Source organism: Pelobates fuscus, chromosome 12 (assembly GCF_036172605.1).
Source record: "Pelobates fuscus isolate aPelFus1 chromosome 12, aPelFus1.pri, whole genome shotgun sequence".
NCBI lineage: Eukaryota > Metazoa > Chordata > Amphibia > Anura > Pelobatidae > Pelobates > Pelobates fuscus.
Window position 1 is genome coordinate 85,573,424 of NC_086328.1, and position 18,701 is coordinate 85,592,124.

The following is an 18,701-nucleotide window of genomic DNA, read 5'->3' on the forward strand; positions in this document are numbered from 1 at the left end:
TATTTCTCCCCCAGCCCCTCTGTGTGTCTCTTCCCCCCATCCTCTCTGTGTGTCTATTTTCCCCTTGCCCATCTGTGTGTCTCTTTCTCCCCCAGTCCCTCTGTGTGCCTCTCTCTCCCCACCCCCTTTGTGTTTCTCTTTCACCCCCATGCCCTCATTGTCTCTTTCTCACCCATCCATGTGTCTCTTTCTTCCCTTATTCCTTCTGTGTGTCTCTATTTCTCCACATCCCCTCTGTGTGTCTCTTTCTCCCCCTCCCCACCCCTTTGTGTGTCTCTATCGCCCACTGCCTCTCTGTGTCCCCCCCCCCCCGATTAAATTTAATGTTAGTGTAAATTATATTTTTTCTTCAAGTATAGATACTTGATACTAAAAATTCTCTGTATTCAGTTTCATGGTTAATGTGTGTGTGTATTTTGTTATGTTTTTCCAGTGTTTACATATATTTTTATTAACATTTTTTTCATTGCTGTGATTTGTTTTACTTTTATCATATGGGGAAGTTATTGTATGCAGTATGTTTTTCTCTTTACTCAATTTGTAGTATTGAGGTAATTTCAATTGTTTGTGTATCAATGCAATTTCACTTCCTCTGGGATTAGTTTAAGCTAATGTGTAGGAACTATTTGTAGTCCTTAAATTTAAGGCTGCTTTCTGGCTTGTCCTCCTGTATGTTGCTAGGACTATGGATTAAATAAAATATTTTCATTGGACTTTTTATTGGACCTCTTTTTGAGTTATCCTATAATGGGGCAAATTATAGCTGCAGTGATTTTTTTTTACAAACAATTGTATTCATAAATTACCCTGGGAAGGTAGAGCACAAAGTACAAAGTTGCTGTAGAACTTAGTGATCAAGTAGTGTTAAAAAAAAAACGAATACTGTTAAGGGGGAAGATTAGGGTAAGGTTAGGCACTGATTAAAATCATTACAGGTCACTTTCTCCTAGCATAAAAATGATCTGCGTGGGAGAGGGAGAGAAGGTAAGAACAGACTTACTCCTGCTCCCATAAGATATGCAAACAGGCGGTCTGGCTAAAATATGTAAATTGTGATCTGTCTGTGTGTGTGTGTATATACTTGCATCTGTGTGTATGTGTCAGTGTGTGTGTGTGTTTGTCTGTCAGTGTGTCTGACAGTGAAATTTGTGTGTTTCAATGTATCTATGTGTGTGCATGTATTTGCCTATATCCCAGAACTCAAACACTAACACTACATACAAATGCATTCCCTGGATTATAAACGCCAACACTACAAGCACAGCCCTGCAGTGAAATACTAAGTACATACAAACATGAGCCTGAAATCAAACAGCAATACTACATACAAACACATTGAAACAGCAACACAAGTACACGACTTCCAGGGCCGACACAACAGCAGATGGCTGGGGAGGAGAAGTACAAAGAAAGCGGGGTAGGCACACAGAGGGCTGGGGGGAAGGCACACAGAGGACTGGGGGCCGGGAGTGACACACAGAGCTAAGGGGGGCAGAGGCACACAGATGGCTGAGGGGAAGAGGCACACAGAAGGGCTGGGGGACAAAGAGACACATAGAGGGGCTTGGTTGGGGTGAGAGGTACACAAAGGAACCGTGGGGGAGATAGAGACCCACAAAGGTGCTGGGGGGAAGAGACCCACAGAAAGGCTGGGGAAGGGGAAAAATAGGCACACAAAGAGACACACGGAGGTGCTAGGAGGACAAAGAGACACACAAGGGGCTGGGGAGAACAAAGAGGGGCTGGGGGACAAAGAGACACACAGGGGTCTGGGGAGGACAAACAGACACACAGAGGGGTTGGTGGGTACAAAGAGACATGCAGAGGGGTGATAAAGAGATACACAGAGAGGATGGGAGGGACAAATAGACACACAGAGGGTCTGGGGTGGTCAAAGGGGCACAGAGAGGGACTGGGAAAAGAAAGAGACACACGATGGGGCTCGCTGGAAGAAGTACACAAAGGGGGCTAGGGGAAGGAGACACACTGGGGGGTTGAGGAAGGGGAAAAAATAAACACAAAGTAGTTGTGGGAGAAAGCGACACACAAAGGGGCTGGGAGAAGAAAGACATCCAAAGTTGGCAATTTATGTTTTTGAGGGGGAGGCGGTGCAAGCAACTGGTCTTGCCTATGTGTCTTTATTTTCTCCTTCTCCTTCCCTTACTTATTTTTTTCTTTTCTTTTATAAGATAACAAAACTTAATTTATGAGTCAGACTAACACTGCTTACTTGACTAAACACTCGCTCGTTCAAAAGGAGGTTTTAACCTCCAAAGTCCCTACCTCCCACCTGGAATCCCGAAATGCCCACTAGTGGGCGATAGGGACTAGGTTGACGACCCATGCTGTACATCAATCCCTGTTTGTGAATCGCCGGGAGCAGTAGAGGACCTGCTGGAAGAGCATGGCGACACCCTAGAGGGCAAGGATCAGGTAAGTTATTATCACCTTTCCTTGCTCCCCTGGCCACAGGACCCCAGCGGTGATGTCACTGTCGGGGGTCTTTGAAAATTATTCAAAGTGATAGTTCCCCTCTAGGTTTAGTCAATAAACTGTAGTTTGATCAACTCTAAAAACACTCCAAAGCTTTACTGATATTTCCATCTAACTCTTTTCTCATGTTACAAGAAATATATAAAATAGTTTCACTACTTTAATGGGTTACCTATAAAAAAGTAAGGGTGTTAAAGGAAAATTACAAACAACAGTGCTATAGTGGTTATGGTGCCAAGAGTGACCTGTAGCCATCTGATTATAAGTAGCCAAACCGTTTTAAAACAGTTTGACTTATTACCTGGCGTCTGCCAGATGTCCCTCCCTGCCTCCACTACTTTCAATGGAGAGACAGTAGTAACTGAGTAGGAGCTTTCATTAGCTTTCCTGAGCTAAGCATTGGCTGAGAGGGTCACCTGACTGCTGTTTTTGCACCATAGCCACAACAGAGTGCTTTTGTTGTTATAGTACCTGGAGTGTTCCTTTAAGACTTGAAGCTTGTTTTCTTTACATTTTGGGTTTTGCCCACTCCTCTCCTCCATGTCTCTTTTTAATTGAAGGATTGTGTTATGTTTAAAGCAGTGGAACACAAAAACAGCAGTGGTCTAAGCGTAAGGTCATATAATGTGACTTAAGCCCATCACTATTTGGGTGCTTTATGATAATTTTTTTACTTCTTCATCTGTTAACCAGGTCATGCTAGCAACTCATTTACCAACCAAGAAGTTGCTAGCTGTGAAGATAATTCAGAAGAGACCCCTGCTTCATTATTACAGCCATATAATCCTCCGAGAGCGCAGAGTTTTGGAAGTGGCAGCTGGAAACATCTTCCTGAACCATTTGTACGCCACTTTTCAAACTAAGGTAACAGAATAACAATCTTAAATCAAGCATTGCACTAAGGGGACATTCCAGGATACAAATTTGCTGATTATAGCAGGTATAGCATTTCCCTACCACACGAGACGAAGCTGCGAGTTAAGGGTAAGAAGATCTGAGAGTTTAATGGGTCAGGTTGGATTTTTATACAATTTCTCAGGCCAGGGGAACACCTCCTGGACCTGATGGAGCACCGAATTACAAGATGTACAAACCAATAAAACCAATGTACAATGTCTGACACTCCCACATACAGCACACGATCCCTCCCCTCTGCTTGGGAGATAATTGAGCAAGATACTATAATTAACTCAATTATCCCCAAGCAGAAAAAACATTTTTCACAAAGTACAGAAAACACCCCAAACCATCACATATCCCCTGATCTGGGTGACCAACATATCCAAAAATCACCCAGATCAGAACAGGGGTTCAGAAAATTCCTGGAAGTCCCTTTTGACCAACCGCACACATGGCTTCATGCCCAAAATAGTTCCAGAGAATTAGGCTGTGCGGTCGGTCTATTTTCAATGATTAAAATGCACTTTGAATATTCGAATGAGAGCGTTCGTGCACAAAGTCAGAGTTGAAGCGTGTTCGGTAGACTACTTTTACCGAACAACGCTCTGTTCGTGGGGATTTAGTCGAAGTTAGCTGGAGGTGGAAGTTCTAGCGGTGTTCGTGCCGTTGAGTGTCCGATTTTAGTTCCATGCACTCAACGACAAAACACCGCTGGCTGCGTTTGACTAAACAAGATGGCTGCCACCACGTGTTCAGCTATACGAACAGCGACCACCCAGCCGTTCGTCAATTAAGCTGCGGTTAACCATACCTTCTGGGAGGTTAACAAGCAGCACACTTCCAACTATGGGTGGTCCGGTACTTCGGCTGTTCGACAGTTCAAAGTACCATTTCAAATCACTTTGAAAGGTTGAAGTGGTACTGGTAAAAGCCCCAGCAGGCAGAAGTAATGTCCCCCGGTCATCCTATTCTATTCATCGAGCACTTTTCTTCCTGGTTACCCTATTTCCTCTCCTCTGGAATTCTTTCCCTTATACTTGGGGACTTAAATATCCCAATCAACAACCCCAACTGCCTCTTGTCTGCTCTCTGTAAACTCCTCCTTTGGCCTCATGCAATGGTCTAATTCAGCAACTCATACAGTGGGAAACAGGGCCGGACTGGGAAGAAAATTCGGTCCAAGCATTTTTTATTTACAATCTGAAAAGGGGGTGGGGCCAGATAGGGTGTGTTTTGTCATCACCAATGGCAAGCACGCCGCATCACAAAGTGAGCATGTTGGTTCAATGCTCTTCCAGGGCAGACTATGCTCAGAGCTCTGCTGAAGAGCTCTAGCATGAGAAAAATGCCCTGTATTGTTCTGTAGCCTGTGGGGCTGGAGTTCACTCTTGTGAAACCCAGCGCGTTGCCATGGCAACACTCTGGATCTCGCAAGAGGAGCCCGGCGGAGCTGCAAGATAGAGCTCATCTGGGTTCCTCTTCTGTCTCCCTCCCTCTCTCCCCCGCCAGCGGCCGCAATACACTATATGTAGGCCGGTGAGGGAGATCTTTGATCTCCCCACCGGCACGTCAAGGAAATCAGCGGGGCCGGTGCTCGGATAGTGCCGGCCCTGCATGGGCCGACAGGAGAGATCCTGTGATCTCCCCTGCCGGCCTCAGCCCATGGACATCGCGGCCCACTGGGCATTTCCCCGGGGTGCCCGATGTCCAGTCCAGGCCTGGCAGGAAACAATCTTGATCTCATCTTCACCACTCTCTGTACTGCCTCTAATCTCTCCAATGTTACATTTCTTCTATCTGACCACCATCTACTGACCTTTGACATCAGCATACGCCGTACCCAAAGTACACCACCCTTAGCACATCAATCTCGCAGACACCTCTCTGGTTTTGACCTCTCATCTTTCTCCATCCCCTACCGATATTTCCCCCAACCCCACTCCTTCCGCAGTTCTATGTTCATTCGCACCAGCTACAGAAGAAGAGGTTTCTGCTCTGCTCCAGTCCTCACACCCCATCACGTGTTCCCTTGATCCTATTCCCTCATATCTCATCTGCACTCTTTCTCCTTCTCTTGCTCTGCCTCTAACTAAAATTGACAATCTCTTCCTCTCCTCTGGCATATTTCCTCCACCCTGGCATATTTCCTCCACCCTTCAAACAAGCAACCGTAACCCTGATTCTGAAAAAGCGCTACCTTGACCCTAACTCTACCATCAGCTCTACCTTGCAGGCTCACTGCCTAAGTGTTCTCTTTTATTGTGATTTCTCCTTCATCCCTCATGTCTAGTCGATCGCTAAATCCTGCCGCTTCCATCTCAAAAATATAATGCACATCTGCCCCTATTTAATACCGGATGTGGCTAAGGTGCTGGTCCAGGCCGATATCATCTCTCACCTTGACTACTGCAATCTGCTTCTCAGTGGTTTTACCTGTTCCTCACTTACCCTGTTACTGTCTACAATGAATGCGGCTGCGAGGCTCATCTTCCTGTCCACCTTCACCTCCCACGTCTCAACCCTCTGTAAGTCCCTGCATTGGCTTCCCATAAGATAAATATTGGGCTCAATTCAAGATCCTGATACTTGCTAACACATCTCTACATAATGCTGCTCCAACCTACCTATCCTTCCTAACACAGAGGTATGTCCTGTCTAGCCCCTATGTCTGTCCTGCTTGTTCTCCCACCTCTGTTGTTCGCCTTCAAGACTTCTTTAGGGCTGCACCATTCCAGTGGAACGCCGTTCTGGTCGCCATTCCTTCAAAAAGTAATTGAAAAGTCACTTCTTCAGGAAAGCATATCAAATTAAACTGTTAATAGCTTACTACCCCCCCTCGCCCCGTACCCTGATTCTTCTCCTGCAACAGTCATAAAAAAGCAAACACTAAGCCATCAGTGAATACTATTCTAGCAACCTACTTTTCTACATTACCCTTACCTTTTGTGTCTCTATACCCAATCCCTCTAGCATGTAAACTCATTGAGCAGGGCCCTCAACCTCCTCTGTTCCTGTGTGTCCAACTCGTCTCGTTATAATTACATGTCTGTTAGTCTACCCATTGTACAGCACTGTGGATTTTGTTGGAGCTTTATAACTAATAATATCACATGACAAATAAACCACCACATATACCCCTATCACTCCCCACATTATGTCCTTGTAATTACACTGAATGACCATATACTCCCACGTTGACACATGTGCTGATAATCTACACATACATACCCTTCCAAATTTACCTCTGCATTCACACACAGACACTTTCACACAGAAATGCCTTTTTTAAATGTATTTTAAAACCCATTTAAGCAACCTTGGAAAAAAAATGATAGTTTCCTTAAATACACTTTGCCTTCAGCTCCAGAATGTATATCAGCAACATTACCTATAAACAGTATGTATATTTTATTTTTAAATGTATACTTATGTAAATATGTTTAATCTTGCTATGTATACTATACTTAATAATCAGGGACTCGATTTATAATGTTTCTTTAAAGATAAGAACACTTCTGAATTCACATGGTTTTAGCATATTTTGCACACAAGTTTATAAGCATGCTACTGCAAGTTGTAGTGATTTGGATGTAGGTGATGTACCCATAAACAGTCTATTATTCTTGTAGATCTCTGTGCTCCATTCATACACTCACACATAACAGAATTCTGTAACATCACTATCTGTAATAAATAATTATTCTACACATGACTGTCAGTATTATTTTATATTAGGGTTGTGATACATTCACACACATTACTTCTGAGTTACATTCCTGTGGAACTAAAAGAAGAGTTTTTACATACCACATGGCTGTACATTTCACAAGTCTGTTAATATTTTGACCTTTATCTTTCATTTCAATTAGGACCATCTTTATTATGCGCTGGAGTACTTGAGCGGTGGGGACCTTTTTGATTATCTCATGGAGAAAGGACGGCCTGACCTCCCAACCACAACGTAAGATCGTTGATGTTTGAAAGAAACAGGGCAGTAGAAGACTGATATATAAGAATAACAGAAAATATACAAAAACAGGTTGTGCCAATGGATGGGTATAAAGATAAAATGAGTAAAGAAGTATATATGGAATAAATAAACGTATAAAGTACAATATTCACAGTCCAATGATCAGAATCCCAGCTGCTTTTAAATTCTTGATGGGTGTCAGTTCTTGATATAATTATGATCATTGGACTTTAAATATTGGACTTTATATGTTTATTTATTATTTATTCCATATATACTTTACTCATTTTATCTTTATATCCATCCATTAGCACAATCTGTTTTTCTATATTTTATGTTGTTCATTGTTTAGGGTTTGAGGGTATCCCCTATATCTAGAGTTTGCTGCCTATATTTTGTCAGTTGTTCTTCTAGCGCTTATCCCTACCTGTGTTTTTTGTGATATATAAGAACACAAATAATTTCTGACAGCAGAGGATGTTGAAAGTAGCTCCATATAGAGATATATACAGGGGGGGGGGGGGTTAAAATAGAGAGGCAATGAAAAAGGGAGCTAAATAAAGGCAGCCAATAAGACCCTTGGCTTGAAAGCTTTATCTGAACATCCTGTCCCATCCAAGCCTTCATCATCATTGGTCTGACACACATACTGGAAAATAAACCGAAGAACAACAATAACACTATTAACACAAAATAGCCGGTTTACTGTAATGGTTATGATGCTTAGAGTCTGTGGATGCCATCTTCCCAGCCCTCAGAGACTATCAGGGTTATTCACTATATTCCGAATGGCCCTGTAACAATTTACAAATGGGGGAAACCATTTGCTGCTGTATGGGGCCATTGGGAATGCAAAATCCAGACATAATTGATAGAATTCAACATTTTCTGAATTTTTGTAAATCAAGCACTAAACTGAATTTAGTCTGGATTTCAGCTGTACCAAACGTCACCGGGCGGTTAAAATCCCAACAAAGTGAATTAAATCCAGGCAGCCGAGTCCCCTCATTTAATAGGTGATTCAAATTTATATTGGAAATTTATCAAAAAAGTAACAAGGTTTCCGATGCAGAGCAGATTTAATGCTGCTTGTTTGTCCCACATGGCTCAACACAACATAGACTCTTTCGATTACTACATTGATGTTTCTATGGGATAAATTATACTTTTTATCCAATAGCTCCATTCATTCATGTTTTTTTTCCCTCAGATTCTTTGCAGCGCAGCTCGTGTGTGGCCTGCAGTTCCTGCATTCAAACGGCATTATTCACCGGTAATTAACAGTGCTTAAACATTATTATTTACAAGTGATTTATTCCCTGCCTCTGTTTTACCCCTTATCTTCCCACTAATCTATATAGTCTAGCTGTAATCTTTTCTGATTACATAAACAATTGAAAAGCCTTTAGATCTAGGGTGAGGAGGACAAGGGGCTCTCCAGCGGCAGTGAAGCTATGAAGTCTCACAATGTTCAACTGCCATCTTGAAAGACTCACGTCTGTGGCTGGATAAGCATCATGGGAGCTGTAGTTTCATAACAAGTGGATACCCACATGTGTGATCTGGTACACATCAGAGTATGTGAAATAGCAGTGCTTGCAGCCTGTTGTACAATAGTACTGAATTCTATATGTATTTCCTTTTCATGATCACCGGCTGTTTCTTTTTTGTAAATCTTTCTTTTATTAAGGCAAATAAGTTAGGATACAGAAGTAAAAGAAGGGAAATGTGCAAGGATAAATACACGTTAAGGAGATCACAACAGAGAATAACATTTCCCAAAAAAACGATGCCTCATTTTTTGTTTTAAAAGTAATGAAACTTAAACATTATGAACACAGTAGTTGATAACATCGGTATTTTCTCACATAAGTATCTGCTTCGATTTATGTTTGAAAGAACTTTGCCCTCTCAGTTTAGCTGGGCACATATGGCCATTATACACAATTAGCTTGACAGCCGATAGGCAACTTCTAATGCTAGGTCAGTGTTATTACAACATGACTGCTAACAGTCTAGTGGAGCTGTGCTCATTTGTATACCAAGAAATAGGCTTTAACTGTCTGACGTGTCTCGACCTTACCAAGTATGGTTACAAGAGATAGAGGACATGCTTGTGAGATGTTTTGGTTGAGTGAGTCAATAACATGCATTTCTAACGATAGACGTACCTCCGTGGTTATTGTGTAAACAGGCATTATCTCGATTTACTTAGGCAACAAACAGAAATTAACCAACTGTGGTTTAGACAGTGATTGGAGGGACCGCCATATAGCAAGGTACAGTGCAAGTTTAAGTGTCAAGTTGGGTGTTGTGATGCTAGATGGAGCATCTGTAAGTAGATAAGTTGTGTTCATGAGTGGTGAATGGACAGCTCGTGTGTCAGCAGGTTATCCTATTCCTCTAGGGGGGGGCTGCATCGGTGGCTCCTAGTAGGTACAGGTGACGACTGATGGCCAGGGGCAGGTCGGTTCCTCCCTCCAGCTCCGTGCCTGTGACAAGGCCGGCATCTTGTTCCCACGGACTCGGGAGCCTCTGGGGACCGGGTCCTTTCCCATCGGGACAGGTCTGGGGGCCTGGTCAGGCCTCCGCCTGCGTGGATGATGCGCTGGGGTCTTTCCCTTAATGGCCTTTGGCTCGGATGGACTAATGCTTTGAATGGTGGGTTGCTTCATCGAGGTAGTGCCCAAGGGTTTCCAACTCCCTTTCCGGCCATCATCTCTCTGTGTACTTGTGGTGCTCCAGCTCTTTCGCTGTTGCGTTTGTGCTGCAGCGTGTCTGGCCTCAATCCGTGCCCAGAAATTGTTGAGCAGTTTGTTCCAGCGGGAAAATAGGGGCTCGGTAGTGCCATAACGGTCCTCTGGAGACACGTGCATTTCGCTGGGCTGTGCATCCGCCATGTTATAGTGGCTATCCTTCTGCAGGCATTGTAGTTGGCTAAGGTTCGTGCCAGTCCTCAGAGACCACGGAGGCGTGTGGATCGGAGCTAGTTGGACCGGGATAACCCCCGCCGGTTCTGTGGGGGGGGGGGGAGCCGGGTACCGTGGGTGTTGCTTGTCTTGATGGGCTGTAGGCCCCAAGCCTCGGTTCGGTCATTCTGACAGGTACTTGGGCTTGAAAGGTATCCCCCGATTCACCAGCCTCAATAGAGTAAGATGAGGTGGGTTGCGGTTTCGATCCAAGGCTTTTTGCCCCTGTTTGCAGTCGATTATCGGGCCTAGGCCCGGGAGCTCACAGAAAGCGTGTCTGATCAGCTCCACAGCCAGGCTACGCCCCCCATCACCGGCTGTTTCAATGCTTTCCTTCGGGGGAAAATCTGACACCCTATGTCCTCATGCAGAGCGTCATGTTTAACATTGCAGCACTAGGTGCAAGAGGGACACTGCACTCAGACCACTTAAATGTGCCTAGAGTGTCCCTTTAACACGGGATTGCACTGGAGGAAGGATTCATATAGAAAACCAGCAAGTAGAGTGGCCAGAAGTTTGTGTTTAATAAATATATATATATATGTTAATCTTCCGATTTTGATATTGTTGAAAGTATTCACAGTGGGATCTATATTGCACCTAAAGCAAGGCAACGTCCTATATCTTCATTTACTTATTTATCTCTGTCATTAACTTTTTAACCTCCGATACATACATACATGGGCTTAGTGTAATTTTACATTGCTGTGCAGTGATACAATGACAGATATTAACAAATTAGTAGGGTAATAGACAATATCAAATAGGCCAGATTATAGGGTGAAATCATCCTATTCCCACACTGGGAAGATTGCTCTTGGCACCCAAATCAGTGTCTTTGGAGAATCTTGCAGGGTGCTCTTGAGGTTGTCTACAAGTGTCCCACTGAGGGTGTGGACCGTGCTCATGGATCGTTTCACTGATGGCTCCCCGCCCAGGTAAATGGCATTAAGTAGAATGCGGCAGCTGGGAACACGCCTTGACGGGGATATCTCTTAGAAAAACTTCGCCAAGAAATGAGCACGGAGCTGATAGATGGTTTGAACAAATTAACTTGCTGGGTCAAGGAGTTGTGACACAGGACACTGTTTGCATTGGCCATCTTGGGAAACGCGGTCTCATGCACTCTGTGAGTTGTAAAGCTTAGCATCTTTGTGCGGATTATAGTGGTCCACTGCAGCAGGGACCAGGATAACCATTACTGATCCAAAGGGGGACGACGACAAAATAAAGTTCGATACTGAACCAAGGTGGGGGATCGGCAGCTTCTCCCACCCAGGGATAGGTCACAAGCCACAGTTTCCATTGTGCACTTGGTGAAACCAGTTCCAGGGTTGACAGAATTTGATTAGAATAGCGGGATATCAATGTTGAGGAGCTACTTCATTCTGCAATATGGCCCTGCCCCTATGAATATTTTTTATACCTGTCCTATAATACATTACATCAGTATAATGTAAAGATATAAAGGCGAGGGGGAAAAAAAACACAAAATCAAAATGTTTAATTATTCACATAAATAAGTGTACTCACAGGACTTCAAAATAAACTAAATGAATTGCTGGCTTGCAGTAGAATACAGTCCACAAATTAGCACCATTACCTTGACATTTTGTAAATGTGATGAATAGATATCAATGTTGGCTGAACGATGTTGCGTGTTAACTGAAAATAAAGAAATTAATATTTTATTCTGTTTATAGATCAGTGCTCATCAGATATATTATATTATAGAGTAGAGATTTACTTTAGCACCACAAACACTGGAAGACAGGCGGGTAATTCCCAAATCTGTGACTTCTTGTGAATCAACGTTAAGACAGCTGTGACGTTAGCAAGTTCACTGAATAACATATTATATATGTGTATATGGTTTAGGAGTATATTATACATACATATAGGTAAATGAATGGATACTCCAGACACCTAAGGCATTTTAACTTGCTAAAATGCTTTAGAGGATAACAGGAGGTCCGCTTGTCCTAATTCATAGAGTGCCTTTTTATAGAGAATTCTGCACTTTTATGAACTGATTTAGGAACACACAATCATTCAATAGAACCTGAGAGCTTCCATAGAGCTTAATTAGTCTAATACTTCTCTACAAGAAGCATTGCATTGGGCGATAGCTGCATGTGATTGGAGCTGTCACAGCAATTGCTGCACATGCGCCAATTTCATCTGGAGAGCGCATAGTGGAGGCAAGAGAGGACTCCCGGCTGGAGAAAATACTATGTAAACTTTGATTTTATAGTAGGTTCTCACCTGGTGTAAAGGAATAACTTACGATAATAATAATTAACGATTTTATATAATATTTGCATATATATTATAAACATAAAAAATTATATATATATATATATATATCTAACACATGCATACACATATCTAGTATACATGCATTTTTTTTTTTTTAATAAACTTTGATGTTTTAGAGACGTACACACAATCGGTGATACATGCACAAACTCACTGACACAAACATACCCATGCGGACACACACACAAACAATGCTCGTATTATAATTTGTCTAGATGCTTTCCCGCCAGCATTGGTTCATATGCAGCCTGGTCCCTCTGTATCTATGCACAGCTATTTACAGAGGCTCGACACTGAGGTCTGACGACATGTATACCAGAGGCCTTAGCTCTATACATTGCTAGGAGTGACTGCCTGTTGTCGCTCTTCACACCTCCCACCTTTACTGCACACATCAGTGTCAGTCTGACTTCCTTTTGCACTGCATATAAAATATCTGATCTTCTATAGAGAGAAACAGAGCTGAGATTCTTTCTCTTTACAGTGATTTAAAACCAGAAAATATCTTAATGGACAGAGCAGGCCACCTGAAGATCTGTGATTTCGGGCTCGCGTTAGATAAGATGTGTGGTAAAACAGCAACGGGAGAAGCAGGTACACCAGGTTACATCGCTCCTGAGGTGAGGAACTGACCATCGCTAGTGTGATTTAATCTTTAAATAACTACATGACATGATCACCATCCACAAATGTCTTATATTCTGCTGGTATGTTTAGAAATGTATATTCCCAAGTGTTATCTCATGAGGAAGACAAATTCACCTTTAGTTTGTTTATAGATTTAGTGAACAGTAAATGTACAGATTAAAAGATGATATAAGAGATGATATAATGAAATTCCATTGATGAATGTGATGCCAATTTAAGAAAAGTATCTAAAAAGAGTCACACCTCAAAATCAGGATGCTTATTCTAAAACAGGTTAAAAAAAAAATAACAAGAAGGTGGACAGGAGGGCGAAGCCATTAACAAATCGAGACACACGCACGCTGTATATGCTCTGAGACTCTCGACTACAGTAACTTGATTTGTGGATTTCCAACCTGGTGGATCAAAACAGTTTCCCAATTCTACTGTCTTTCCACATAATGGGAAAAAATCCCCCAAATTAAAGTGGTTATAGGCAATGGTTCATGAACTATTAGTTGCTGGCTGCAACAATTCCCATGGCCCAAGATGGTGCTGCAAAGGAAATCCCACTCACTCCTAATAGGAGGAGGCCTTAGAAATGCTAGTTGAAGTGTCAAATGCAGACATTTCACCTTTGACAGTTCCCACTGAGGATCTTTCTGCTCTAACTACTAAAAGGGATATCCTTGACCTTATGAAGAAAATCCATACTATCTTTAGCGCTGACTTAGCCGTACTTACAGAAAAGCTCTTTGCCCTAACTGACTGGATTAAGGCTACAGAGGAAGATGTGTCTACTATTGGCCAACAACAGGCCTTCGTGATACAACATACCTCTCACTTCCAACAGTTTCTTGTGTCTTTGCAAGCTAGAATTGATTTCTTAGATGACTCCTGTACTAATATAAAGCTCAGAGAAGAAGCGTGAAAGTTGCGGAGAGTGAACTACCACACTTTGTTTGATGCTTGTTCACTCCTTCCATAGAGGAAGGCAAAGAGCATTCACTTATATAGTATTACCAGGCCTCCTAGATCTCCTGAGGCCACAACAGCATCCTCTCCTGACTTGTTACTACTCTTTCAAGACTTTGGTGACAATATGGCTATTGTATCTGCGGTGAAAGATAACTTATTCAATTTGAAGTCATGCAACTCACCTTCCTTCAGGATCTCTGCCGATCTTCTCTATCATGCAAATGCTCCCTATCTTCAATTACTAAGTGGTTATGGGGCTCGAACATCCAGTACAGATGAAGGCCAAACCAAAAACTAGTAGCCAATTCCAACGAGGCTCAACACAAACTATCGCATGTGGATAACTTGGCTGCATTCCTGCAAGCTTATGGGCTGCACCAAGGTTCTGGGTCTTTATAATGGCTGCTTTTTTCACACAATTGGGAGACCTCTGCCATCTAACCTTTTGTTCCACGGCAAGCCGATGAAGTAGGCTGAAACGTCTGATGTTATTTTTGGGCTTTTCCTTCCTTTGTGGTTTAAGTTCTAAAGTTGGTAGTTTATATCTAGCGTTCTAGCTCATTTTAATACTATATTTTCATGTGGAGTATATTGTGAGGTTGCCCACCTAATGCCCCCTTCCCATCCTGCTCTGGAGTTAAGGAGCGTTTAAAATCAGCACTGTGACCCACCCTAGGCTCCTTGAGTTTTACCTTATACAGTGCTCTAGTTTCCATCAGGGCGTACCCTCCATTGTTTGGTAATTATTCCGTTTTGATATGACACCCTCTGTAGTGTGCTTTACAAAGGTTTTTTGATTGGAGAGCGGCGCATCCCAAATGGAAAGTGAGGTTTCTCACTGAGAAACCTCTGGTTGGGATTTCAAATGTAGGAGAGGGATTGCATGAGCCTCAGATACTAGATCTGTAGATATTGCTAGCTAAGGTTTCACATACTGTCAATGAAAACATGGAAAAAGTATTTCTCTTTGGCTGCATATCTACTAAGTTGTTCCCTTAACTCACTTTCTGAAAAGCTGAAAAAAGGAACAATGTAAAAAAATTGTGACAATGTTAATAAAATATTTTATTCATAATAATGTATACCATCTAATGTAAAAAAGCCATTATTGTTAAATGTAGTGCTGCAGATAAGTGTAAATCGTATTTCCTGTATTGACAGCTAGCCTTTAGTTTTGCTGAGCATCATGGGGAATTTAGTCCTTGGTATAAAACGATAACAGAGTTGGAAATTATTGATACAGAACATTCTATATCCCACAGCTTATATTATATAATATATCTCCCAAACTAGATCTGTTCCCATGTTCAGTTATATCTTACTTCCCTGTGTGGGCAACCTGCTGAGTACATATCTCTGATTTTATATATTTGGCAGATGAAGAATGGCGAGAGATATAATGCTGCCGTAGATTGGTGGGCGTTTGGAGTAATTCTGTTCAAGATGGCCACAGGAATGTCTGCTTTCGATCGTAACAACCAATTAACACCTACAGGCCAACAATTGCTTACGAAATCGTCATATCACCACAATTTCATAAGCAAGGAGACATGGGATATTCTAAAACAGGTGTGTATCAAAGCTTTTGTATAATAATGTATAATGTGATAAATATGTTTGTTTTATAATTATTGCTGCCCGTCCCACCTCCTTGGCTGAGATCATCAATCTTGATGATCTCAATCAATCCAATGGGAAGCATTGAAAGGTTAATGCACATGAACAGCGATTCGCTGCCATGTGAAAAATACTTTCTAGGAGCCGTATTTGGTTCCGAACCGAGCCTGACAAGGTTCTCACTGGCGAAGAAGACAGAAGACAGCCACTATAGGCGTGTTTGGCCTGCAGTTGAAACATTGCCGCAACTACTTAACACCAGTGTTTTACATTGCAGGGTTAAAACTAAAGGACCACATCACCCAGACCACTTTATTGAGATGAAATTAGCCCTTAGTAGTCCTTCAAGTGGATTAATATTTACTAAACACCGAAAGATGTTAGAAACCGAATTGCCAAAAAATTGTTCACAGACCAGCTTGGTTATTTTTTGCCTAAATGTTGCAGTTTGGTTTTTAATTCACTATAATTTAGTGCTTAGTGAATAACCCCTTTAATCAATAAAGGCAATACATTAGAGCTGCAGTTAAAATCACATCACTCCTCAGAAATAAATATAAAAGATAAGACCTTGGCTGAATTCTTTCACGAACATAATGTGAAAACAAAAGGGCAGAAGCATGCTGTGATAAGTCATGGAACGGGCAGTGTTTGTAAAGAGGACATCAGCACACATTAAATGTACCAAGACTTGCATTAGAATATATTTAGCAGAGGTTCAGCATGAGAATTCAGGAGAATAATTTAATTTAATTGGTGCCATGGATTATGTTTATAAAGTCTGTAAATAAATGGTATGACTTACTTGTTTGTTAATTTTGCAGTCAATACTTGAACGGATGGGAAGGTTTATATTAAAGACGCTACTGTTTCTCCTTATAGCTCCTGTGCATGTCACCAGCAGAGCGCTTGGGGGTAAACGGCCATATTCGTTCCCACCCGTTTTTTAGATCTATTGACTGGGTGGAGCTGGAGGCCGGCAGATTAGGTGCCCCCTTACTACCTGCGGTAAGTACACTGGCCATTAAAACTGTGGCTAGGAATAAATCTGGTGATTTAACGAACCATTTTATAAAAAATAGAAAAAAAGATAAGTAAGACAACAAAAGCCCTGAGGTATATTATTAGATGACATTGGGCTACATTCACTGGCTAAATCATTAACTAGGTGTAAAATTGTCTAAAACCAAGAAATATTAGATTTATTTTCTTTCTATTTGTGATATTTATTTTTATAAAAGTGTTACTCCAACCACCACTACCACTTCATTGATTCAAATCTGTATGTGCAGCATTTATGCTTGAAACACTGCACATATAGAGTAATATGCACTTTTCTTCATTCCTGTTCGGGACTGCCTAACGTCAGTTCTGTGCATGAAACCCGTACGTCGTCAATGCATGCTGCATGCTGGCAGCTAACGTATTGTGCTTTTCCCTTGAAGCGTGAAGATGTCCCCCCCTCACTAATTCAAGCCCTCCTTGCATCACTGTCCTCTCTGCAGTGCTCCTTTATTTTTATTTTTTTAAGACTATATCCACCCTCCTTCCCAGTCTCCCTCCCACTACCTCCCTCCATCCCCCTGTCACATGCTCTGATTGCGCGCACGCACGCACTCTGAAATGGGAAATGGTCCTATGAGAAGTGTGGAGGCATTGAAGGCAGCCTGGAGCCTCACATAGGATTTCAGCAAGTAAATAAAAAAAAAACCTTTTTGCAGGTTAACAGGACTATGTATTGGAGGGCCCAAGAAATAGTGTTCAGTAGGGCATTTTACATTTAAAAAAATGTGCCCTCCACCCCTCCTCCGAAGGGTTGGAGTAACCTTTTAATGCTGTTTATTTTATTTGTGGTAATAATAATCCCACTATACTGTAATGTATGTTGCAACTGATTCAGTTCATTACTTGTCCTAAATTGTTAGATAGAAGGCCTAAGTACAGAAAATGTGTAAATAAAATTTATAGACAAGCCAGTTAGAGCAGCATTTGTGTCTTCTCCTGTAGCCCCTGCTGGACTGCCCTTTACCATCTGGGACACAGGTGAATCCCGTGTCTTCATCAGAGGCCCACAAGACACCTATTGGCTCTGAAGATCAAAAATTATTTGACGGGTTCTCATTTATAAACCCTCAGTGGAACTCCTCACCCTAATCTACGGCAGCATCTTAAAAGCATTACCACCTGCTTTATCTCTTATTATGGTAGGTATTTAAGGTATGTATTTGTGGTTGTAAATGGGGAGGAATATAAAGTGAATAAGTAACATTATATTTGTGGCCAAAGAGACATCCTTGGTCTTGTGTGGGTTAAGTTTCTTTTAAGTTTATAGTTAAAAAATACTACTAAACTAGGGGAGGGGTAGAGGGCTGACACACGGCCACTCCCTGACTGCTACTTCGCTGATCCCTTGTCTCGTCTGGGTGTGCGCCACCGAACCCCTTGGTCCCGCTGCGCCCCCGGACGCCCTCACCAAGGGTTGGGAGACACGAGGGGGTATCGAGAGGAGGCCACTTGGGAACGGGCTGGGAATCTGCGTGTGCCTGGGGACGCCCACAGAGATGTCTGCACCCTATCACGCTGCCCCCCTGCGGGTATTAAGCCTTAACTGCCGGGGCCTGAACGTCCCGGAACGCCGCTCACACCTTCTCCGGGACCTACGGAAAACACGCGTCTCGGTAGCCATTCTTCAGGAAACCCACTTCCTGGATGGGTCCGCACCGAAACTGCGGAATCGATATTATCTGCGCAACTTCTTCAGCAACCACTCCACCTCACGTAAGGCGGGGGTGGACATAATTCTGGCAACTGAACTGGACTTTAAGGAG

General features: G+C 42.4%; 1 protein-coding gene across 1 annotated transcript; it reads left to right on the top strand.

Annotated features, from left to right (window-relative positions):
• The first annotated feature begins 957 nt into the window (after positions 1–957).
• Positions 958–18,029, top strand: LOC134578502 (protein kinase C delta type-like). The gene is made up of 8 exons (XM_063437491.1): positions 958–984; positions 3,187–3,357; positions 7,263–7,354; positions 8,574–8,636; positions 13,136–13,271; positions 15,634–15,825; positions 16,756–16,881; positions 17,881–18,029. Exons 1-8 carry the CDS (start codon positions 958–960, stop codon positions 18,025–18,027), a joined length of 954 nt encoding a protein of 317 aa, XP_063293561.1. The 3' UTR covers positions 18,028–18,029.
• Positions 18,030–18,701: the final 672 nt, after the last annotated feature.